The sequence below is a fragment of the Perca fluviatilis genome, unplaced genomic scaffold (genome assembly GCF_010015445.1).
Source record: "Perca fluviatilis unplaced genomic scaffold, GENO_Pfluv_1.0 PFLUV_unplaced_scaf_2, whole genome shotgun sequence".
NCBI classification, from domain to species: Eukaryota; Metazoa; Chordata; class Actinopteri; order Perciformes; family Percidae; genus Perca; species Perca fluviatilis.
In genome coordinates this window covers 511765-536985 of record NW_024375613.1, presented here as the reverse complement: position 1 = coordinate 536985, position 25221 = coordinate 511765, and the positions used below count along the sequence as shown (strand labels likewise).

Genomic DNA, 25221 nt, shown 5'->3' with positions numbered 1-25221 from the left:
GTGTGGCACCAAGATATATGATGGAGGATCAACAATGTCGGACTTCATCAGACATCTCCAAACACACCCAGATAGGTCAGTCACCTGCAATGTGAAAGAGATGTTACATTTAACATATATCGTCACAGGTAACAAGCTAGCCATCGCAAAGTGTTGTGCTAATGCTGGGAATAGGAACATTGTATCTTTATAGTTAGTAGTTGCTGAGGCTCAGACATCCATGGTGTACAGGAGGAGGGATTGACACTGAGATGCGTGTTGTTCTGTAATTGGTGTGGCGCTGCCACTATTCTCTTGATTTCCACTTTGCATTAAGACATTTGTTTTTAGTGAAAGAGACGTTACATTTAACATATATCGTCACAGGTAACGAGCTAACCATTGCAAAGTGTTGTGCTAATGCTGGGATTGCCTGGGAACAGGAACATTGTGTCTTTATAGTTGTATCCATATGATGTGACAGACTTAGGTTAATATTTCACCAGGTCCGAGGGCTAGAGGGATGTGTTAAGTAGACCCCATAAAGTTCTCCTACAACTGATTTTGAGACTATTACTGTATGGATGGTAGCTACAGGACATGCTTTGAATTCATAAGGTTTAACAATTCAATCAGGAGAGACTTTGTTGCAGATATGCAAAGATTTATTGTACGAATGCATGATATGACATGTACAGTCTTTGGAGATTAGACTCCATTATTAAATGATATATAATTAGGGGGTCAGAAGGCCAGAAGCTGATCCCCCGATGGAGTCTAGACACTGATGGCGGTGTGAGGAACCCGAATATCGAACAGAGGAGCCGACGGCAGTCTGGTCGGAGGAGGAACCAGGAGCCGTGCAGGATGAAGACCGGAGGAGCAAGAGGAGGAGGAGGGTTGTGTTCTTAGCCTGAAATGACAACTGAGCAGCAGAGAGAGACAGGTTTAAAACAGGGGTGTCGTGCTGTGATTGGCTTGTGAAATTCAAGGCCGCTTCTGATTGGTTAGATAAAAGTGAGTGCCTCTAACAGCTGTTCAGTTTTAGAAGAGAGAGAATGTGATTAAGTTTAGAAGTCTTCCTGCAAGAATTTACACTGAGCTCCATTACAGTGTTAGGGACAGATCAGATGGCCAGAGACTTGAGACTTGAATTGGACTCGAACTCACTCAACTTGGACTTCCAAAAAATGACTTGTGAACATCTCTGATGGACCTACATATTTACATATTCACATGGAGAGGATATTGAAAAGTCTGGTAGTAAACTGATTCAGTAACTTGTGGACAGTTTTCTTTTTTTTCAGATGGTAATATGGTCTTTTTTTGAGAATGATTAGTGATATTAATATAAATGCAGGTTTGACATGTTTGGGTGTTTGTAATGTGAAGATTTCACCAAGTGAAGCAGTGATGAGTCTTTATAGAAGGCTGAGGCCAGTGTTGTAGTTCTCAATATCAGTCTTGGTCTCAAGACCACTCTTTGAAGGTTTCAGTCTCGTCTCAGAATCTGCCGCATTTTTACTCGGTCTTGTCTTGTCTCAGATCTTTGGATCCAATTCCATGATCTTCCTCAGCAGACGGAGTTCACCCAGTTCTCATGGAATATTTTAACTTCGAAGCCAACATGCACAATGGACCTTTTTCACAGCAGACATTTTGACTTGTCATAGTAGGATAAGCACAGCTGAAATTGATAACCTTAACAATGGCTCAATTCCATCAAGTGTCCCAGTGAGCTATTTCAGTGAGTCAGCATGCACAATACCAGGGCCTCTCCTAAGTGGAATGCAGCCATCATTAATGGTTGTGAATACACCTGTGCTTATCCTACAGTGACATGTCAACATGTCTGCTGTGAAAAAGGTCTATAAGTCTCACAAATGCTGCAGATGTGTTCCTCTCCCGTCTGCTTTAGTTCTCTACTCTGCTCCTATCAACCTTTACAACACTGGCACACACATATTTACGACTCATGCACATCACACAATACTGACTTTACTGATATACACAGCCTATACTTTAATTACTTAGGTTAACCCTTTAATTTAGGTTAATTTGTAAAAATAAATATTTTGTAAAAACTTGATCATTGTGTGTCTACCTTTTGTTGTAAAAAGTGTGTGTGTGTGTGTGTGTGTGTGTGTGTGTGTGTGTGTGTGTGTGTGTGTGTGTGTGTGTGTGTGTGTGTGTGTGTGTGTGTGTGTGTGTGTCCTCAGTGAAGTGTATCAGTCTCTGCAGTAGCTTCCAGCTGCAGCAGTCAGTTCAGTTTCTGTTCAGTCTGACTGAGGGAGGTTTTTGTACGACGCTTTTTCACTGTGTCAACACCCACTGACTGTTGGGATAGTGTTAACTCTGACAGTAGTAAACTGCTGCATCTTCAGTCTGGACTCCACTGATGGTCAGAGTGAAGTCAGAGTTTGATCCACTGCCTGTAAAACGATCTGGAATCCCTGATTGTCGAGTAGTAGCATAGTAAATGAGCAGTTTAGGAGTTTCTCCATCTCTCTGTTGGTACCAGGCTAACCTGTTAGAAACATAAACATTCTGACTGGTCCTACAGCTGATGGAGACGGAGCCTCCCAGAGCAGAGCTCACTGCTCCAGGCTGAGTCACTGTGTACTGACCGCTGGACTCTGAGGATACAGAAACAAAAACATAAAGCAGCGTCACGGTTTAGTCGGCTTCATTTCAGAGGGACGGATGTTGATAGAGGAGAGGAGTTTGATTCTCTGGACTTTACCTGTGAAGCAGCAGCAGAGGAGAGTCCAGATGAGGACGGAGATCAAAGTCATGTTTTTGATGAGGAGGATTTCTGTGTCTTCTGTTGTCATGAAGGACAGCTGTCAGTCATCCAGTGTTCAACTCTCAGGACTATAAACTCTCCCAGAGCACTGGAGCATGGTGCTGCTGATGCAAAGTGGCTCTCTATGGAAATGCTCTGACTGACTCCAACAGGGACTTGGATTACTCTGATGATGCTGTTCATCAATGGATCAATCAATTTATCAGAGTATTGATTAGGATCTTTCAATAACACTTTGACTTCTTGACAAATCTTTCAAAATGTTTGATTTAGGCTTCCCAGGACCAGCTGGAACATATAAAAGAAGTCTTTTATTCTCTATGCCAAACAGGGATTGAACACAGAATGACTGCCTCAGACAACACTTGTAATTTTTTAATATTTGCTCTCTTGTATTTTGTATTAGACTCATTTGCTGCCACCTGCCCATTTGCACTATTTTATATTGTATTCTGTATACTCTGTATGTTTTAAATGATCACCACTGGCCTCTTAACGGCTGGGAGCAGAGAGGCAGGACACATATGCAAACACACAGAGTCAGTGAACTGTAGCTGTCCTCAACATGTCATGCTGTTTCCCCCTCAGTGCTGAGAGCATGGACCTACATACAGTGGCAAGAAAAAGTACGTGAAGCTTTTGGAATTTAATGGTTTTCTGAATACATTTGTCATAAAATGTGATCTGATCTTCATTTAAGTCAAGGGTATTGACAAATATAAGGTGTCTAAAATAATAACACAACATTTTTTTGATCTTCCATGTCTTTATTGAGAACAACTAAAAAAAACTGCATCGTGCTTGTGGAAAAAGTATGTGAACCCTTGAGTTAATGACCTCCAAAAAGCTAATTGGAGTCAGGTTTTAGCACACGTGGAGTCTCGTTAAGATAATGAGTTTGGAGGTGTGGACTACAGCTACTTTGACTGATAAAAAGCCCTCAAACTTTTGGAGTTTGCGCTGCACAAGAAGAACACACTTATGTGAGCCATGTCTCGCGAAAAAGAGCTTTTAGAGGATCTATGATCAAGAATTGTTGATTTACATGAAGCTGGCAAGGGTTACAAAGTTATTTCAAAGACTTTAGAAATTCACCTGTCTACAGTTAAGCAAACAATCTACAAATGGAGACACTTTGGGACTATTGCTACTCTATCAAGAAGTGGGCGCCCAGTCAAAATGACACCAAGATGAGTGTTCAATAAAGACATGAAAGATCTGAATTTGTTTATTTTAGACACATTGTTTGTCAATCCCCTTGATTTAGATGAAGATCAGATCCCATTTTATGACAAATTTATTCAGAAAAACATGAAATTCCAAAAGGTTCACATTCTTTTTCTTGCCACTGTATTTACATATTCACATGGAGAGGATATAAAAAAGTCTGGTAGTAAACTGATCCAGTGACTTGTGGACAGTTTGGTTCTGTCCTTCCAGTTTGGTAATATGGTCTTTTTTTGATAATGATTAGAGATGGCAAAAGTACTCACTTCCCGTACTCAAGTAGAAGTACAGATATTTTTGTTAAAAAAAAGTAGAAGTACTGATTTAACTTCTTTACTCAAGTAAAAGTAACAAAGTACAGGCTTGGAAATTTACTTAAAGTATAAAAGTAAAAGTAGCCTTGCGAATGAATACAATCTTTTATGAAAAGCTGCCTGGACCACACAAATCTAACTAGAGTGGTAGCTGAGAAACTTCAGTGGACTCTTTTTATGCCATTGCCTACATTTTAAATGGATGTCTGCCAATAGGCCTAAAACATGACATATATGATTATTGTGATAGAGACAAGGACTCCAGGTTAATAAGATTCTGACTGAGTAGTAAGATAGAATTCACAGATCCTGTTTATCTTTTTTAATCTTCCCCTTAACATTTAAAGGAATCTGTGTGTGTGTGTGTGTGTGTGTGTGTGTGTGTGTGTGTGTGTGTGTGTGTGTGTGTGTGTGTGTGTGTGCTCAAATATGGCTTCTGGAATCAAAATAAAGGATTCAATATGAATTACTAAACAGACAACAAACAAACATCCATACTACTAGTGCTAACGTTACCACCATCAAGCCACAATGATTTGCCACAAATGAATGCTGCCGAATCTGTCGAGTCGTTGGATCAAGTGCAACGTCCGGTATATTCCCATCCAATTAGATCCAATTAGATTGAATTTGGTATTGATGACGTGAAAAATAATAACGGTAACTCCATTGAAATTATTTGAAACTTGTTAGTTAGGACTAGATCAGGACTGTATTTAAAGCTGATTCTGGTTTCCAACTTGGCCCCAGGTGTGTCTGTTAAAACACGGACGGAGACAATTCTCTCTTTTGATGCTTTAATAAGATCAAGCAACGTGCAACCTAGCTAACAGGTTAACACAAACAACAAAATCACTAGCTAACTTACTTTAAGTTTGCAAGAACTATAGACCAATACAACAACAGGCTTAAATGAACTGACAACATAAGTTATACTACTTAGAGTTCTCAAGGACGCACACACACCATCTCAACTGATGTATCCTCTTTTCTCTCACTTTTTTCTATGTGGCGGTTTTTACACCCGCTCGCGGTGTAAGGCGCGTGTCCGCGCTATTTTCCAACATGCACTCCCAATCACTCCTGATAGACGACCTATTCTACAAAACTAAAGTAACGAGCCAATTTTCTAAAATGTAAGGAGTAGAAAGTACCGATATTCTTGTTAAAATGTAAGCAGTAAAAGTAAAAAGTCGCCACAAAAATAAATAGTAAAGTAAAAAAATCTACTTGAGTACTGTAACGAAGTATTGGTACTTCGTTACTTCCCATCTCTGATGATTAGTGATATTAATATTGGTTTGACAGGTTTGTAATGTGAAGATTTCACCAAGTGAAGCAGTGATGAGTCTTTATAGAAGGCTGAGGCCAGTGTTGTAGTTCTCAATATCAGTCTTGGTCTCAAGACCACTCTTTGAAGGTTTCGGTCTCGTCTCGGAATCTGCCGCATCTTTACTCGGTCTTGTCTTGTCTCAGATCTTTGGATCCAATCCCATGATCTTCCTCAGCAGACGGAGTTCACCCAGTTCTCATGGAATATTTTAACTTCTAAGCCAACGTGGACAATAAGTCTCACAAATGCTGAGAGGAATGGGAATTTGAAAATCCACATTTTAATAACATCTGCTGAGGAAAAGTATGTGATATGATTAAAATCTCAACAACAGCTACTGGATGGATGTTGTGAAGAGATTGTTTTGCTGTTTCCAAAGTCAAGAATGAACATGAGATTGTAATGTGATATGAATGGATGGTGTCATCTTGAGTTAGCTGTGTGATTCAGCTGTCTGTGCTCTCTCTGCAGGTGATGGTTAGAGCAACTGGGAACAGCTGAGGATGTTCCCAGTAGCAGGAGGTTATAACGTTCACGGATATCAGAAAACCATTTTTCACAGTGAAGACGTCATCATTCAAGTTACTTCCTGTGGGAATCGGAGGTGGGAAACTCAGGCTAGATTTTGCTGACCGAGTTTCCCAGTTGGTGACGCGTTGTTGACAACTGACGTTTGATGTAGGCGACTTTGGTTCACTGAAAATATTTCAATGACATTAAACTGTTTATTGTGGACAAATTCCTTTGCCAAGAAACATACTCAGACATAACATGATTCAAACACCTTATCTGTGTCCTTTCCCATTCGTTGTCCTGCAGATAACACAAACAAACACCTGTCCATGTGCTGTTTGGATGCTCGCATAAGAAAACATCTGGGGTCCGTTTCAGGAAGTAGGTTTAACAAACTCTGAGTGTAACCCTGATTTCTGAGTTGATTTATCCTGAGATGAGAAACTCTGAGTTTTCAGTTCCAGAACAGCTGACTTGAGTTGGTTCAATCAACTCGGAGTAGGTTCACTCAGGGTTACGCGCGTGCACAACCACTATAAAAGGCAGCATGAATGGAGCCATGATTCTACGATTCACCATGGTAACAACCACAAACAAACGGGTCGGCAGAAATACTCATGCGCACAAACAGCGAGTTTTAACATGTATTTCGTTAAAAAAGTAAGACAACGGCTGCTGCTGCAACAGAGAGAGAATTGGTGTGGGAGAAAGTTGCTGCTCGAGTTAATGCGTACGCATTAACAGTGTATTCATTTCATATTTAATCACAGTTAACTTATAATATTACTGGTGAAAACTGGAATTGTATTACACCTGTAATTTCATTTAGGTGCAATCCTGCGGGCGAAAAAGTAAACTATACTAATCCCATTCTGAGGCTGCAGCACCATGATCATTAACAGAACTATAATGTATAATCATTTATTTCTTTTCAATGGCGATCACTAGTTTGTGTCCAGGGAACACTACAAAAACGTTTCAGAGCGAGTCACACTTTTCTGACGGCTCTGCATACAGTGGCTTTACTATTACAGTATGATGCACTACACTGTTATAAAGAAAACTGCCGTTTGCAAAAAACGTAATGCGACACAAAGAATCTGCTGGGATGTTAAAGCCTGTCCATGATGGCTGATGTTAGTGATATGAGGATAAGGTATCTACATATCTAATGGACTGTGATAAAAAATACCTCTCAAATCGGTTATGTGGAAATGAAAATACATCTATAGTCGGGACTCAGTATCATCTCCCGACGTAAACTCTCTGTGAATTAATACAGCTTTTTCATCAACGGGATCGTCAACAAAAGGACATGACACGTTTGAAAAAAAAAGATTTATAATCTGCCTAACATAAACCAATAAGTTTTTTTATTCATGCAGATAACATACTGCATTAAAATGTGCCTGACACAGACTGAAATGAATGAATGAATGAATGAGGAAATGAGTTTCTTGAAGAAAACCTGCTCCCGACCAGGTTAGGTTCACAGGCTCAGTTACCATAGTAACTGACTCTGATGTTAAGTTACCTCTCTTTCTGAAACGGACTGGAGTTCCCCCTCTCTCTCAGGTTTGATTAACCTCCCTTTCTGAAACAGAAAACCCAGAGTTTCCCTCATCTCAGGGTTAACAAACTCAGTTTTCACTAAACCTGCTTTCTGAAACGGGCCCCTGATGAGCTGTCTGATCATTTACAAATGTTAAGGAGGGAATTTCTATATTTCATATATTTGGGGAAGTCCCTCACTGCAATAATGCATCGGCATTACAAAGTGTACAATAGACTTTTCTGTACATTTAAGAGTGAAGTGATAGGAGCCAGAAAACATGCTTTAATTCCTGATATGATTATGGTCTACAAGAGGGGAAACTAATTGTATTATAATGTTAAATCAAATGTAATCTATATACAAACAGATTGTATTGTGGTGGAGTCTGAACACATGATTGATACTGACGATGTATTAATCCATTCAGCTGAGGGATCAGTGAGAAATATAAAGAGGTAAAGGACATTAATGTCTTGTACATCATTGTTTTAGGAAAACAATTGAAGTAAATATTTTCAAAGATGGAAGGTGTAGTGTGTTATATTTTCGTGTGTGTGTGTGTGTGTGTGTGTTCCTCAGTGAAGTGTATCAGTCTCTGCAGTAGCTTCCAGCTGCAGCAGTCAGTTCAGTTTCTGTTCAGTCTGACTGAGGGAGGTTTTTGTACGACGCTTTTTCACTGTGTGAACACATACTGACTGTTGACATAGTGAAAACTCTGACAGTAGTAAACTGCTGCATCTTCAGTCTGGACTCCACTGATGGTCAGAGTGAAGTCAGAGTTTGATCCACTGCCTGTAAAACGATCTGGAATCCCTGATTGTCGAGTAGTAGCATAGTAAATGAGCAGTTTAGGAGTTTCTCCATCTCTCTGTTGGTACCAGGCTAACGCGTGATTGCTGCCCCAAGTATAAACATTCTGACTGGTCCTACAGCTGATGGAGACGGAGCCTCCCAGAGCAGAGCTCACTGCTCCAGGCTGAGTCACTGTGTACTGGCCTCTGGACTCTGAGGATACAGAGACAAAAACATAAAGCAGCGTCACGGTTTAGTCGGCTTCATTTCAGAGGGACGGATGTTGATAGAGGAGAGGAGTTTGATTCTCTGGACTTTACCTGTGAAGCAGCAGCAGAGGAGAGTCCAGATGAGGACGGAGATCAAAGTCATGTTTTTGATGAGGAGGATTTCTGTGTCTTCTGTTGTCATGAAGGACAGCTGTCAGTCATCCAGTGTTCAACTCTCAGGACTATAAACTCTCCCAGAGCACTGGAGCATGGTGCTGCTGATGCAAAGTGGCTCTCTATGGAAATGCGCTGAATGACTCCAACAGGGACAGGGGGTTTCCTCTTCAGTGCTGAGAACACTGACTTTATATATATTATTCATGATATAATGCATAAAGAAATTGAGAAATTGGATTGGTTTATGAATTCTGTTGAATTACTAAAACCTATTAAACTGCATAGTCTTCATCACACAGCCAATGTGCATTTGTGTTCTCATTTAAGAGCCATACACACAAGTACTGGTGAGAAATGTAGAAATTAAAATGCAAAATGACAGATTCTACCAACAAGGATCTGTGCACTTGTTTTATTGATGTAAAATCATTTTTCAGGGTCGACAGAGAATGAGAGAACACTTGTTTGAGTATGTAGACATTTCAGTAATCAGCCCTAATGCAGAACATCTGTTTCCCTCAAACAAGCCCTGACAAACATGAACAATGTTGGACACAGAGGAACAAGTCATTACAACCAACTGCAATAAACATTCTTTACTTAAAAACAAAGCTAAAAGTTCCTCGAGACCAATAAACATCAACATTGTTTTACTTTTTTCTCCAGATTGTCTCTTTTATGCAGCTTAACATATTCAGCTCCTTCAAATCTAAAGGGAAGAGAGAGGATGAGAATATTCATTAAAGTGAATTCAAACAGGTTAATAAAAATCATGTTTCCGTCTTGAACTTTAATGTTCATTAATTCTGTTTCAGATGATTAATGGCCTTTCTCACTCTTTGTCACAAAGACTTTAAAACAACTCTTGGTATAACATGTGATGTCATGTCTCAGAGATGGGGACTCAAGTCTGAGACTCAGACTCGAGTCGCACTTAAGTCGCACAAACAGTGACTTCAAACTTGACTTGCGACTCGACCCAAAAGACTTCAGACTTGCTTCGAGACTCGTCATCAGCCTGTTTTCATGCAATTATAACTCTAAATGTATTAATGTATTTCTATTTTCTTCTATTGGCCATATACGTTGTGGGAAACGTATGACGAGCGCATGTCCACTGCCTTGTGTCATAATGTGCAACATAACGCATGCACTATGCCTTATGTGCGCCGCACAACATAAAAAATGCATTGACAATGGCAACACCAAGTCCTCCTGGAGTTGTGCCTTTTGTCATTAGTTCTGCTTTCAATAACTTTGTAAACAGTGGCAGTAAGCTAACAGCTACATGCAAGGTGTGTGGCACCAAGATATATGATGGAGGATCAACAATATCGGACTTCATCAGACATCTCCAAACACACCCAGATAGGTCAGTCACCTGCAATGTGAAAGAGACGTTACATTTAGCATATATCGTCACAGGGAACAAGCTAACCATCGCAAAGTGTTGTGCTAATGCTGGGGTTGCCTGGGAACAGGAACATTGTGTCTTTATAGTTCTGTCCATATGATGTGACAGACTTAGGTTAATATTTCACCAGGTCCGAGGGCTAGAGGGATGTGTTAAGTAGACCCCATAAAGTTCTCCTACAACTGATTTTGATACTATTACTGTATGGATGGTAGCTACAGGACATGCTTTGAATTGATAAGATTTAACAATTCAATCAGGAGAGACTTCTTTGCAGATATGCAAAGATTTATTGTACGAATGCATGATATGACATGTACAGTCTTTGGAGATTAGACTCCATTATTAAATGATATATAATTAGGGGGTCAGAAGGCCAGAAGCTGATCCCCCGATGGAGTCCAGACACTGATGGCGGTGTGAGGAACCCGAATATGGAACCGAGGGAGCCGACGGCAGTCTGGTCGGAGGAGGAACCAGGAGCCGTGCAGGATGAAGACCGGAGGAGCAAGAGGAGGAGGAGGAGGGTTGTGTTCTTAGCCTGAAATGACAACTGAGCAGCAGAGAGAGACAGGTTTAAAACAGGGGTGTCGTGCTGTGATTGGCTTGTGAAATTCAAGGCCGCTTCTGATTGGTTAGATAAAAGTGAGCGCCTCTAACAGCTGTTCAGTTTTAGAAGAGAGAGAATGGATTAAGTTTAGAAGTCTTCCTGCAAGAATTTACACTGAGCTCCATTACAGTGTTAGGGACAGATCAGATGGCCAGAGACTTGGTTTTGTGATTGTGGACTCTGAACACATGATTGATACTGACGCTGACGATGTATTAATCCATTCAGCTGAGGGATCAGTGAGAAATATAAAGAGGTAAAGGACATTAATGTCTTGTACATCATTGTTTTAGGAAAACAATTCAAGTAAATGTATTTTCAAAGATGGAAGGTGTAGCCTAGTATGTCATATTTTATATGTGTGTGTGTGTGTGTGTGTGTGTGTGTGTGTGTGTGTGTGTGTGTGTGTGTGTGTGTGTAATTCCAAACTTGGTTGACTTTGAGGGATTTGCTGTTTCAGTTGTTTTATGTTTTTAGTGTTTTTGTGTATTTTGTATTTGCATGTACTGTATGTGTGGTTGTACTGCTGCCTGCCTTGGCCAGGACACTCTTTGAAAAGAGATTTTTAATCTCAATGAGTCTCTTCCTGGTTAAATAAAAAACAAAAAACTCCTGACATTGTATTTGTAAATGAGGTTATGAAATCTGTATGTATCTTTGATGTAGGCTGCTGTTTTGCTCTGTATATGGACACTTGCTACTATTCCAAACTATTGAAATGTCAACCACTGGTAGATCTCATTCACCAACTTGAATACAACTAATCACTCTGGTATTTGGAAGCTTAGGCCATGTCCATTAGAATGTGGTCAGGGGATGCAGCTAAGGGGGCTGCAAAAAAGGAGGCAGAAAGAATTGCTAAATTTTATTTTTTCATTCATCATAAGGAGCGTGCACATATGGAGACGGGGATGCTTTGTTTATCCTTAATGTGTTGAGTATTATAAATGGAAAGACCTGCAAAGTATGTGAGCCATGTAGACCTGTCACCTTGTCAATGACTCTTCCCACAGTATTTGGATCTTGTTATTGTCTTGTGATGCCTTTCAGATCCAAATAAAAGCATTTAAGTGTGTGTGTGTATGTGTGTGTGTGTGTGTGTGTGTCCTCAGTGAAGTGTATCAGTCTCTGCAGTAGCTTCCAGCTGCAGCAGTCCGTTCAGTTTCTGTTCAGTCTGACTGAGGGAGGTTTTTGTACGACGCTTTTTCACTGTGTGGACACCCACTGGCTGTTGATGAGATGTGCACTCTGACAGTAGTAAACTGCTGCATCTTCAGTCTGGACTCCACTGATGGTCAGAGTGAAGTCAGAGTTTGATCCACTGCCTGTAAAACGATCTGGAAATCCCTGATTGTCGGAGTGCTAGTACTATAAATGAGCAGTTTAGGAGTTTCTCTCCATCTCTGTTGGTACCAGGATAAATAGCTAGGATTCCGACTGGTCCTACAGCTGATGGAGACGGAGCCTCCCAGAGCAGAGCTCACTGCTCCAGGCTGAGTCACTGTGACCTGGCCTCTGGACTCTGAGGATACAGAGACAAAAACATAAAGCAGCGGTCACGGTTTAGTCGGCTTCATTTCAGAGGGACGGATGTTGATAGAGGAGAGGAGTTTGATTCTCTGGACTTTACCTGTGAAGCAGCAGCAGAGGAGAGTCCAGATGAGGACGGAGATCAAAGTCATGTTTTTGATGAGGAGGATTTCTGTGTCTTCTGTTGTCATGAAGGACAGCTGTCAGTCATCCAGTGTTCAACTCTCAGGACTATAAACTCTCCCAGAGCACTGGAGCATGGTGCTGCTGATGCAAAGTGGCTCTCTATGGAAATGCTCTGACTGACTCCAACAGGGACTTGGATTACTCTGATGATGCTGTTCATCAATGGATCAATCACTTTATCAGAGTATTGATTAGGAATATGTGGCTGCTCATTTGTATGAGTCTTTTGTTTGAGTCCATAAGCTATTTTAGGGGTACCAAATATATATATATTAAGTATTTGTTAAAATCCACCTACCCTCCATAGGTTTGCTTCTACAACAGACTAACGGTACTCATATAACAATAAACACAAGATCACTCATTCAGTGTTAATCTACATTTTGTTTATCGATGTACATGAATAATATCCCCTCTTTGAGGAGAAAGGTGGGTTTAAAAATATACGAATATATTTGCTAAAAGTAAGGGGAGGGCAGAGGGGGGTCAAGGCTTAATATTAAGGGGACACTGGCCACCCCCTCCCAGAACCACTGATTCACTGCAACACAAATCAATCAAATCACTGTGAGACAGATTTAACTAAAAAATATTATTTTTCATTCATCATCTACAATAAACATTTTTTTTGATAATTATTTACAATTTGGCCAAATTTATTGGGAATTTTTCTTCATGAATATTTCAATTATTTTCGCTGAAAGAGACATTTATATTGTTAGTAGATATTTAACATTTAATTCCAAGTAAAGGTTAAATACATTTTTATAGTTTGTGAATGAATTTTAAACATTGTGACCCGTTATGACATAAACTGGGTAAACTGTGAATGTGTTTTGGTGAGTTTGTTTGTGTCAAAGTCAGAGAGCCGTGGCTCTCTACAGTGAGAGGTTTTTGTCGGCGGCTCAATGACTTTGTATCACTGTGGTACACGTTCGGTGGAGGAACCAGACTGGAATTTGGAAGTAAGTTCCTGCACATCAATAGTTAATACATTATTGTGAAGTAATGTTTTAAATTACATTTTTGAATGGTCAGATAAATTGTTGTTTTATTGATGAAATGTATTCATGTTTTTATTCATCCTCCTTTATCATGGAGACTAACTCAGAGCAGCCTCAATAAATATTTCTGTCAATTTAAATAACTTGATGATGAACACAAAACTTATATTCTACTTAAAATGTTTGTAAAGGTTGTTCTTTAATGTTACACTATAAATATAATGTCATATTGTTGCAAATTTAGTTTGAAATCTTTTGAACAGTTTGTTAAATAATGACTGAAATCCACATGAAGTACATTTCATTGTTGTCAGTTGATTATTTGTATTTGTTTGTTTCCACTAAATACTCTAAATTAATGTATAGTTATGGTTTTAGAATTTGTGAAATATTTGACATTTTATTTCCAGTGTATAGTTTGATATATCTCAGCTCATTGTGTAGATGATTCTCTCTGTGCTGATTTGCATGAGAGGCTTCTTAAAGGGAAGTGAAACAATGTGTGAGTGAGTGACTGGTGGAGCAGAAAAACCATCTGACAGAAACTCCTTAAAGGAGAAAACCAACTCTCACACAGTCAAGGTGTCCAAGTGTCTGCTGGTTGATTGACAGCTGTGTGGTCCCTGTCCTCTAAGCTGATTGGTGTCTCCTAGGTGATGTCCGTCCCACCCTGACGGTGCTGCCCCCTCCAGTGATGAGTTGATCCAGGGAAGGCCACGCGTCATGTGCCTGGCCAACAAGGGCTTCCCCTCAGACTGGAGTCTGGCCTGGAAGGTGGACGGCAGCAGCAGCAGCTGGGAGGAGAGCAGGAGCCCCGGGGTGCTGGGGAAGGACGGCAAATACAGCTGGAGCAGCACCCTGAGGCTCCCTAAAGACCAATGGGAGAAGGTGGGCACTGTGACCTGTGAGGCCACCCAGGGCTCCCAGACTCCACTCTCAGAGACACTGAGGAGAGACCAGTGTTCCCAGTCCTGACCTGACTCACTGGGACTCTGCTACTGGTTTCACTCTGATACTGATCTCAGTCTGCTCTCTGCTTTTTTTCTCTCTCTACTCTCTCTCTCTTTTTTTTTTTTTTTTTTTTTTTTTTTTTTTTTTTTCTCTCTCTCTCTCTCTGGCATCAGACCAATTTAACAGTGTTCAACTTGAAATAGTGATGCTTTATTTGTTGCAATAATCCTTATGCTGTTAATGCTGTAAGACAATAAAACATAATTCAAATGAAAAGTATGCATCTTTATTTAACAACAGTTTCTTTCACCTGGCTATATGTTTAAATAGATATATAAGTTAAATAAAAAATGTTATTTCAGCTCACTCACAAGTAGGTCCATATCCAAGAGATATACAGTTTATATGAAAAAATATAAAAATATACATACATACAAATTACAACGATTTTAAGGATTTATGTTCAGCGGTTACATCATAGAGGATTATATCAAAACTCTTTAAGGCTGACCTTACAGTTTCTCTGTTTAACATTATTATCTGAATTTAGGTATGAACATGGTGTGAATGGGTGGATGAAAGGGGGACATTTTTATGAAATAATTTAAAACTGTAGTCTAAGTTACTCAATACCATTTTTAGAATTTGAAATAAATTGTAGAGCATCTCAATATATAGTTATAGCATAATTCTGAACTGAGATTTATAAACCAAAGATTTAATGTCAGTGTTGCAGGTTTTTTGAAGAACACCAGAAAAACACCAATAGTGTTTTATTATTGAGTTATTCATGTGCTGCTTTACAATGTTGTTATCACACAAGTTAGTGTTTTTGAAATCTGACATTTTTGTAATATGTCATTAAATCGTAAAAAACCTATCTTATATTTTAAGTATTCTAACAAAGTTCAACCCTTTTTATTTAAAGTAATGCATGTACTGTATATCTTCACCTGAGATGAATCAGGATTTCTAATTTGTAAATATTTCAAATGTATCAAATCAATATGTAAAATCCTGTCAGTGTATCTGCAAACCATTTAATGCAAATGGTTTTAGAATTTGAAATGAATACCTCAATAAAAATAGAAATAATTATGAAAATAAAAAAATTCTACACGAAGGTACATTGAATGTACATAAAATACTAAACCTTAAATCAAATTTGTGAAACTTAATATGAAACTAATGCAAACAGTCTTACTGTAATGCATTATTTTTACCGTTTCACTGAAAGGAGTCTTAGCTTGTTGGACAACTCTTGATGTATTTCACTAAAATATAACTTTAAACCCTTTAATTAGTTTAATCCTAATTATTCTAGTTATGTTTTGATTTAGAATGATTTCATTAAATTTGAAATTCAAGATAATTGTTGAAATACTCAATTATTGTAAAAATAATCTGTCAAAAGACAGAAACGATATGTCATCTGAATAGCTATACTTACTAAATAAATTACGTAATTTTGGAAATTCTATAGCTGCATGATTGTGTTACACTTTTCTTCTTCTTGTATTTGTTATACTGTATTAATATCGCATGTCTAGTGGTGTAGTTTCTGTGCAGCTGTTGAGTCAGATCAGTTCCTCTCCAGCTGAGGAGGTTTTTGTACGACGTTGTATCACTGTGTGAACGGGAAGCTGTAACCACTCTGTGAACAATAATAATCTCCTGCATCTTCAGTCTGAACTCCACTGATGGTCAGAGTGTAATCAGACCCAGATCCACTTCCACTGAAACGGTCCGAAACACCAGACTGACGAAGTAGCACGATAAATCAGAAGTTTGGGAGATTCTCCAGGTTTTGAAGGTACCAGTGAAGGTAGCTACTAATTCCCTGAACTGGCTTTACATCTGATAGAGACAGACTGTCCTGAAGCAACAGACTGAGATCCAGGAGACTGAGTCAGGATGATTTCTCCTGATGAACCTGGAAAACATCAAAAAGAGCAGAAGGGTTATTGAGACAAATCCAGCTTGGAGAAAGATGATCAACATCCAAACAGAAGAGTCTCATTTCTTTAACATGGAGAAGAGATGGAAGAAGGTAAATGCTGCTTGTTCCAGTGTTTCTCCATCATAGCAGAACATCATTGAGGTGAACCTGGTTGCATCCTGAAGCAAAGATTTCAGAAGAGAGTCTCACCCTGAACAAGGAGCCCCAGGGTGGCCAGCAGTAGAAGCAGTGACATCATCATTGTGGTGCCGCGTGTCAGTGGCTCTGAAAGTCCTGGACAGTCACTGATCAACACTGGCCTCTTAACGGCTGGGAGCAGAGAGGCAGGACACATATGCAAACACACAGAGTCAGTGAACTGTAGCTGTCCTCAACATGTCATGCTGTTTCCCCCTCAGTGCTGAGAGCATGGACCTACATATTTACATATTCACATGGAAAGGATATTGAAAATTCTGGTAGTAAACTGATCCAGTGACTTGTTGACAGTTTTGTTCTGTTTTTCCAGTTTGTTATTATGGTCTTTTTTTGAAAATTATTAGTTTTATTAATATTAATGCAGGTTTGACACGTTTGGGTGTTTGTAATGTGAGGATTTCACAAAGTAAAGCAGTGATGAGTCTTTAGAGAAGGCTGAGGCCGAGGATCTCAGATGACATGCTTGAGAAAAACCATAAGCTATTTCTCGGTCTTTCATTCACTTTCAATTGCATACAACTCTTTTTACACTACACACAATTCTCTACATAAGAACAAAATCTAACAGGAAGTGACTTGATTTCCTTTTCCAAACACAACTAATCAAAATGCTACACTTATTTACCAGGGCAGACACACACACTCCTCAGATGTGCAAACACTTTATGCTTACCTGAACACTAACCATTCACTGCTTTAGTATAGGCCTATACATAGGTCAAAGGTCAGATTACCTGTTTTGAACAATGGATGCCAACAACAGACAGAGAGCAAGGGAAGGACGACAATGAGGAGGAGGAAGAGAAAGAAGGAAAGCGGAGGAGGAAGAGAAAGAAGGAGAGCCATCTCTGATGATCAGACTTATTCATCATGTGATCAACCGCGGATTGACCAATGAGAGAAGCTCATCTTGAGTAGCTTTACATTGGCATCCATACTTCAAACCTTCAGAAATGAGAACAGGCATGCAACTATCTAATGACTATTTCAGCATTATAAATCTATCAGATTTTGTTTTGCACAAAGTGCATACAATACCCTCACCGACCAACACACACACACACATATTCTTTATTCTAAAAATGATACCTTTGGTTTACATATGTTTGTACTATTGTTTCCTTGTTCCATACTACTGTATACAACACTGAGCTCCTCTTACAAAACTAATGTTTTGCCTGATACATATTTTCTGTTTTACTGTAACATTAAATTGTTGTTTGCAGTACACTTTTCAACCACTCTCAGCAGATTACTTTCTCTCTCGAACATTGTAAATGTAGATATGAGCCTAGGAAAGACAAAAGAGCTTTAGATTTAGAACAGTGTGTACATCACATCCAAAAATTTACTATGAAAAAAGTTTTTGCCATTTGATGCAAATGCTTCATTTTGAGATGTGTTGATGGCATTTTGAATGCAGTGTTTCATTTTGAAGGAGATGTGAGGCATTTAGCATTTTGTGTGTGCCGTTTTGAGAATTGTGTGTAAAGTTTTGAAAAAAGGAGACATAGTTGTGAAAACGTGTGTAAGCTGTTGGTAAAAACTGTAAGCCGATCTGACAGACTGCAGACCGGACAGCATATGCCGGAGACAAACATGGAGAAGTGAAGTTATGTTGCTGAGTGCCAGTTGGAAATGATGACACAAAAGATCATTTTGTTCGCTCATGAAGACTACATGGTGGTAAAAAAATAATGGATGGCAACATGCGAAACACTTGGGTCGAATACATTCAACATCTTCCGATTTCTTTTTGATATTTGAAGCTGCTGTTAACCTAAAATCTAAGAAAAGTAAATGGCTAACGTTATAGCAGAGAAATCTTGGGGTAACCTTTAGTAACAGTAAAAGCACAACCTTGTGAGTGAATGAAACCGTTTATTCCTTCGTTGATGTTATTTTATTTTATGCAAACTGTTCCGTTCTCTCTCACACACATGCAGGCACAGATTATTCCTCCATAAAGTGAGTAACTTCACTATAGAACTCTAGGACCTATTTCTGGCAGACTGGCACACTATGTTTATGTTTTTTTTTCTTTTACATTTATCTTTTATTTCATTTAGACATAATACATTATGAAAGTATTAAACTGCTGGGTCAGTGTTATTATGTTCAGTAGCACGTGATAAAACCTGTTTAAAAAAGGCATTCATGATTTGTGCAATTTAAATGTAATATTACACTGTTGTGTATGACTTGGAACTTGACTTGGGACTTGACTCGGACATCCAAAACAGTGACTTGGTCCTACCTCTGAAGATCATGTGGTCTGACTGAAAGCTCAACAGTTAATGGATGGACGTTGTGAAGAGATTGTTTTGTTGTTTCTAAAGTCAAGAATGAACTTTTGGTCTCAGTGTATTTGCGTTTTTTGTTTGGGTTGCATGTATGGGAAAATGGTTTTTTGCATGAACTTTATATAGATGTGATTATGGATTTATGTATTATTTTTTGTTTCAAGTTGACTCCTTGGTTGTTTTGGCATGAATCTGATAAGAACATGAGATTGTAATGTGATCTGAATGGATGGTGTCATCTTGAGTTAGCTGTGTGATTCAGCTGTCTGTGCTCTCTCTGCAGGAGATGTTAGAACAACTGGGAACAGCTGAGGATGTTCCCAGTAGCAGGAGGTTATTTAAGTCTGGATGCAGTGCAGCCCTCTCTCTGGCTGACTCTCCACTCTGCTGCAGCTTTGCTCCTCTCCCGTCTGCTTTAGTTCTCTACTCTGCTCCTATCAACCTTTACAACACCTGCACACACATATTTACCACTCATGCACATCACACAAACTGACTTTACTGATATCCACATCCCATACTTTAATTACTTAAGTTAACCCTTTAATTTAGGTTAATTTGTTTGAATGAATATTTTTGTAAAAACTTGATCATGGTGTGTCTCCCTTTTATTGTAAAATGTTAAGTGTGTAAATGTAAATATAAAGTGTGTGTGTGTGTTTGTGTGTGTGTGTGTGTGTGTCATTGAAGTGTATCAGTCTCTGCAGTAGCTTCCAGCTGCAGCAGTCAGTTCAGTTTCTGTTCAGTCTGACTGAGGGAGGTTTTTGTACGACGCTTTTTCACTGTGTGAACACATACTGACTGTTGGGAATGTGAAGACTCTGACAGTAGTAAACTGCTGCATCTTCAGTCTGGACTCCATTGATGGTCAGAGTGAAGTCAGAGTTTGATCCACTGCCTGTAAAACGATCTGGAATCCCTGATTGTCGATTGCTAGCATAGTAAATGAGCAGTTTAGGAGTTTCTCCATCTCTCTGTTGGTACCAGTGTAGATAGCTCCCACCATGAACATTCTGACTGGTCCTACAGCTGATGGAGACGGAGCCTCCCAGAGCAGAGCTCACTGCTCCAGGCTGAGTCACTGTGTACTGACCGCTGGACTCTGAGGATACAGAGACAAAAACATAAAGCAGCGTCACGGTTTAGTCGGCTTCATTTCAGAGGGACGGATGTTGATAGAGGAGAGGAGTTTGATTCTCTGGACTTTACCTGTGAAGCAGCAGCAGAGGAGAGTCCAGATGAGGACGGAGATCAAAGTCATGTTTTTGATGAGGAGGATTTCTGTGTCTTCTGTTGTCATGAAGGACAGCTGTCAGTCATCCAGTGTTCAACTCTCAGGACTATAAACTCTCCCAGAGCACTGGAGCATGGTGCTGCTGATGCAAAGTGGCTCTCTATGGAAATGCTCTGACTGACTCCAACAGGGACTTGGATTACTCTGATGATGCTGTTCATCAATGGATCAATCACTTTATCAGAGTATAGTAAATGTTAGATTTAGGGTCCCATGGACCTGCTGGAACATTTACAAGAAGTATTTTATTCCCTATGCCATACAGCCATTGAACACAGAATGACTCCATCAGGGAACACTTGTTATTTTATAAGATTTACTTTCTTGAATTATTCATATAACTTATCTGCTGCTACCTGCCCATTTACACTATTGTATATTGTATTCTGTATATTCTGTATGTTTTTAATGGTGTGCTGTGTTATGTGGATTCTATTTACATTTGCTGTACTTTGGGAGAAGCCAAAGACAAATTCTCACTGAGGTGGACAATAAAGTCAACCTACTCTGTCTTATTGTTATTTAAATTATTTGCAAGAGAAGAAATTACATACATTTAACATATATTAAAACATGCATTAAGGAAATCTGCAGCACTGTGTTATTGTCAGTTATCTTTCATAACAGCCTCATTTTGGTGAGTTTGTTTGTGTCAAAGTCAGAGAGCCGTGTCTCTCCAGTGAGAGGTTTTGTACGGCGGCTCAATGACTTTGTATCACTGTGGTGGACTTTTGGTGGAGGAACCAGACTGAATGTTGGAAGTAAGTCAAACTTTTAAACTTTTATTTCAGGAGCTATTTTTCTTCCTTTACTTTCTGTACTCTTAACTTTCCAGATTTGTGAAATATTAATTCATAATTTTTACAGAAATATTTTGCACTAAAAGGCAAATGTTGTTTGTTGAAATAGAAAATTAAAAAGTCCATTGTAAAAAAAATGAAATATTGAGTCAGAGGATAAATCATTATTTCCAACTTTAATGGTAAAGTAGCATCTTGAGGGCTTGTAGGTTTAGTTTCAGTCTGACAAAGTCAGAGACCGGGGCTTTCTCTACAGTGAGAGGTTTTTGTACCGCGGCTCAATGACTTTGTATCACTGTGGAACACGTTCGGTGGAGGAACCAGACTGAATGTTGGAAGTAAGTTTCTGCACAAATACTAAAACTATATTGTAAATATTGTAAAGTAATGTTTTAAATTCTGTGTACAGTTGATAAAATATATATGTATTCATGTTTTTATTTCTCCTCCTTTATCGTGGAGACTAACGTCAGACCAGCTTCACTAAACATTTCTTTACACATTTCTGTCAAACTGAAATTGAAATGACTTGAAGTGTGGAAAAGATAAAACTGAAAAACTGTTCTACAAGATTCATTTTTCGTTTTCCACATCAATGATGACTGTTTAAAGCAAATGAAGATTCAAATATTCAAACAGTTGAACAGAGCAAAGATAAAGATCGGTATTTGAAAATGTGCAACATCTCTTTACTGGGTCATGTATTTTTTCAAAGTTTGAAAACTATTTGAACAGTTTGGTAATGATGATCGAAATCCACATGAAGAACATTTGATGTTGTCAGCTCATTTTCTGGATTTGTTTCTATTACACTAAATACTTTAAAGTAATGTATAGTTAGGTTGGTGATGATTTTGATTTGGAGGTTTAAAGATTTGTCCAAAAGTTGACATTTTATTTCCAGTGTATAGTTTGATATATATCAGCTCATTGTGTAGATGATTCTCTCTGTGCTGATTTACATGAGAGGCTTCATAAAGGGAAGTGAAACAATGTGTGAGTGAGTGACTGGTGGGGCAGAAAAACCATCTGACAGAAACTCCTTAAAGGAGAAAACCAACTCTCACACAGTCAAGGTGTCCAAGTGTTCGCTGGTTGATTGACAGCTGTGTGGTCCCTGTCCTCTAAGCTGATTGGTGTCTCCCTAGGTGATGTCCGTCCCACCCTGACGGTGCTGCCCCTCCAGTGAGGAGCTGCTGAAGGGGAAGGCCACACTCATGTGCCTGGCCAACAAGGGCTTCCCCTCAGACTGGAGTCTGGCCTGGAAGGTGGACGGCAGCAGCAGCAGCAGCAGCTGGGAGGAGAGCAGGAGCCCCGGGGTGCTGGGGAAGGACGGCAAGTACAGCTGGAGCAGCACCCTGAGGCTCCCTAAAGACCAGTGGGAGAAGGTGGGCTCTGTGACCTGTGAGGCCACCCAGGGCTCCCAGACTCCGCTCTCAGAGACACTGAGGAGAGACCAGTGTTCCCAGTCCTGACCTGACTCACTGGGACTCTGCTACTGGTTTCACTCCTGATACTGATCTCAGTCTGCTCTCTGCTACTCTCTCTCTCTCTCTCTCTCTTTCTTTTTTTTTCTTCTCTCTCTCTCTCTCTGGCATCAGACCAATTTAACAGTGTTCAACTTGAAATAGCAATGTTTTATTTGTTGCAATAATCCTTATGCTGTTAATGCTGTAAGACAATAAAAACATGATTCATATGAAAAAGTATGCATCTTTATTTAACAACAGTTTCCTTCACCTGGCTATATGTTTAGATATAGAAATTTATAAAAATAAATCTTTATTTGCAACTCACAAGTAGGTCCATATAAAGAGATATACAGTTTATATACATACAAATTACAACGATTTTAAGATTTATGTGCACGCGATTACATCATAGAGGATTATATCAAAACTCTTTGAGGCTGACCTGACAGTTTCTCTGTTTAACATTATTATCTGAATTTAGGTATGAACACTTTGTGAATGGGTGGATGAAAGGGGGACATTTTTATGAAATAATTTAAAACTGTAGTCTAAGTTACTGAATACCATTTTTAAAATTTGAAAAAAATTTTAGAGCATCGTCAACATATAGTTATAGCATAATTCGAACTGAGATTTATAAACCAAAGATTTAATGTCAGTGTTGCTGGTTTTTGAAAAACAACCAGAAAAACACCAATAGTGTTTTATTATGGAGTTATTCATGTGCAACTTTACAATGTTGTTATCACACAGGTTAGTGTTTTTGAAATCTGACATTTTTGTAGTATGTCATTAAATCGTAAAAAATCCTATCTTATATTTTTAAGTATTCTAACAAAGTTCAACCCTTTTATTTAAAGTAATGCATGTACTGTATATCTTCACCTTAGATAAATCAGGATTTCTATTTCGTAAATATTTCATTTCTATTAAATCAATATGTAAAATCCTGTCAGTATATCTGCAAACCATTTAATGCAAATGGTTTTAGAATTTGAAATGAATACCTCAATAAAAATAAAAACAATTATGAAAAATAACAAAATTCTACATGAAGGTACAAACCTTAAATCAAATTTGTGAAACTTAATATGAAACTGATGGAAACAGTCTTACTGTAATACATTATTTTTACCGTTTCACTGAAAGGAGTCTTAGCTTGTTGGACAACTCTTGATGTGTTTCAATAAAATATAACTTTAAACCCTTTAATTAGTTTAATCCTAATTATTCTAGTTATGTTTTGATTTAGAATGATTTCATTAAATTTAAAATTCAAGATAATTGTTGAAATACTCAATTATTGTAAAAATAATCTGTCAAAAGACAGAAAGGATATGTCATCTGAATAGCTATACTTACTAAAGAAATTACGTAATTTTGGAAATTCTATAGTTGCATGATTGTGTTACACTTTTCTTCTTCTTGTATTTGTTATACTGTATTAATACGCATGTGTAGTGGTGTAGTTTCTGTGCAGCTGTTGAGTCAGATCAGTTCCTCTCCAGCTGAGGAGGTTTTTGTACGACGTTGTATCACTGTGTGAACGGGAAGCTGTAACCACTCTGTGAACAATAATAATCTCCTGCATCTTCAGTCTGAACTCCACTGATGGTCAGAGTGTAATCAGACCCAGATCCACTTCCACTGAAACGGTCCGAAACACCAGACTGACGAGTTGTAGCATAATAAATCAGAAGTTTAGGAGATTCTCCAGGTTTTTGAAGGTACCAGTGAAGGTAGCTACTAATTCCTGAACTGGCTTTACATCTGATAGAGACAGACTGTCCTGGAGCAACAGACTGAGATCCAGGAGACTGAGTCAGGATGATTTCTCCTGATGAACCTGGAAAACATGAAAAGAGCAGAAGGGTTATTGAGACAAATCCAGCTTGGAGAAAGATGATCAACATCCGAACAGAAGAGTCTCATTTCTTTAACATGGAGAAGAGATGGAAGAAGGTAAATGCTGCTTGTTCCAGTGTTTCTCCATCATAGCAGAACATCATTGAGGTGAACCTGGTTGCATCCTGAAGCAAAGTTTTCAGAAGAGAGTCTCACCCTGAACAAGGAGCCCCAGGGTGGCCAGCAGTAGAAGCAGTGACATCATCATCATTGTGGTGCCGGCGTGTCAGTGTCTCTGAAAGTCCTGGACAGTCACTGATCACCACTGGCCTCTTAACGGCTGGGAGCAGAGAGGCAGGACACATATGCAAACACACAGAGTCAGTGAACTGTAGCTGTCCTCAACATGTCATGCTGTTTCCCCCTCAGTGCTGAGAGCATGGACCTACATATTTACATATTCACATGGAGAGGATATTGAAAAGTCTGGTAGTAAACTGATCCAGTGACTTGTTGACAGTTTTGTTCTGTTTTTCCAGTTTGTTATTATGGTCTTTTTTTTTGAAAATTATTAGTTTTATTAATATTAATGCAGGTTTGACAAGTTTGGGTGTTTTGTAATGTGAAGATTTCAACAAGTAAAGCAGTGATGAGTCTTTAGAGAAGGCTGAGGCCGAGGATCTCAGATGACATGCTTGAGAAAAAACCATAAGCTATTTCTTTCACTCACTTTCAATTGCATACAACTC

At 39.0% G+C, this 25221-nt stretch overlaps 1 long non-coding RNA gene, 2 pseudogenes and 3 gene segments (V, D, J or C); 3 read left to right on the top strand and 3 right to left on the bottom strand.

The window, feature by feature from the left end:
• LOC120555172 overlaps nt 1-25221 on the top strand; it is a 194946-nt pseudogene that overhangs the window by 37851 nt on the left and 131874 nt on the right.
• LOC120555120 overlaps nt 1-25221 on the top strand; it is a 195943-nt pseudogene that overhangs the window by 112194 nt on the left and 58528 nt on the right.
• Nucleotides 627-24974, bottom strand: LOC120555180. Its single transcript, XR_005638643.1, has 2 exons — nt 24918-24974; nt 627-1195 (listed from the first exon to the last, which is right to left on the bottom strand). It is a non-coding gene; the product is annotated as an uncharacterized LOC120555180 (long non-coding RNA).
• LOC120555160 lies at nt 2270-2774 on the bottom strand. The segment is given in 2 exon segments: nt 2270-2615; nt 2723-2774. Coding segments are annotated over 2 exon segments (339 nt in total).
• LOC120555167 lies at nt 22323-22683 on the top strand. The segment is given in 1 exon segment: nt 22323-22683. A coding segment is annotated over 1 exon segment (258 nt).
• Nucleotides 24099-24768, bottom strand: LOC120555141. The segment is given in 2 exon segments: nt 24099-24473; nt 24689-24768. Coding segments are annotated over 2 exon segments (366 nt in total).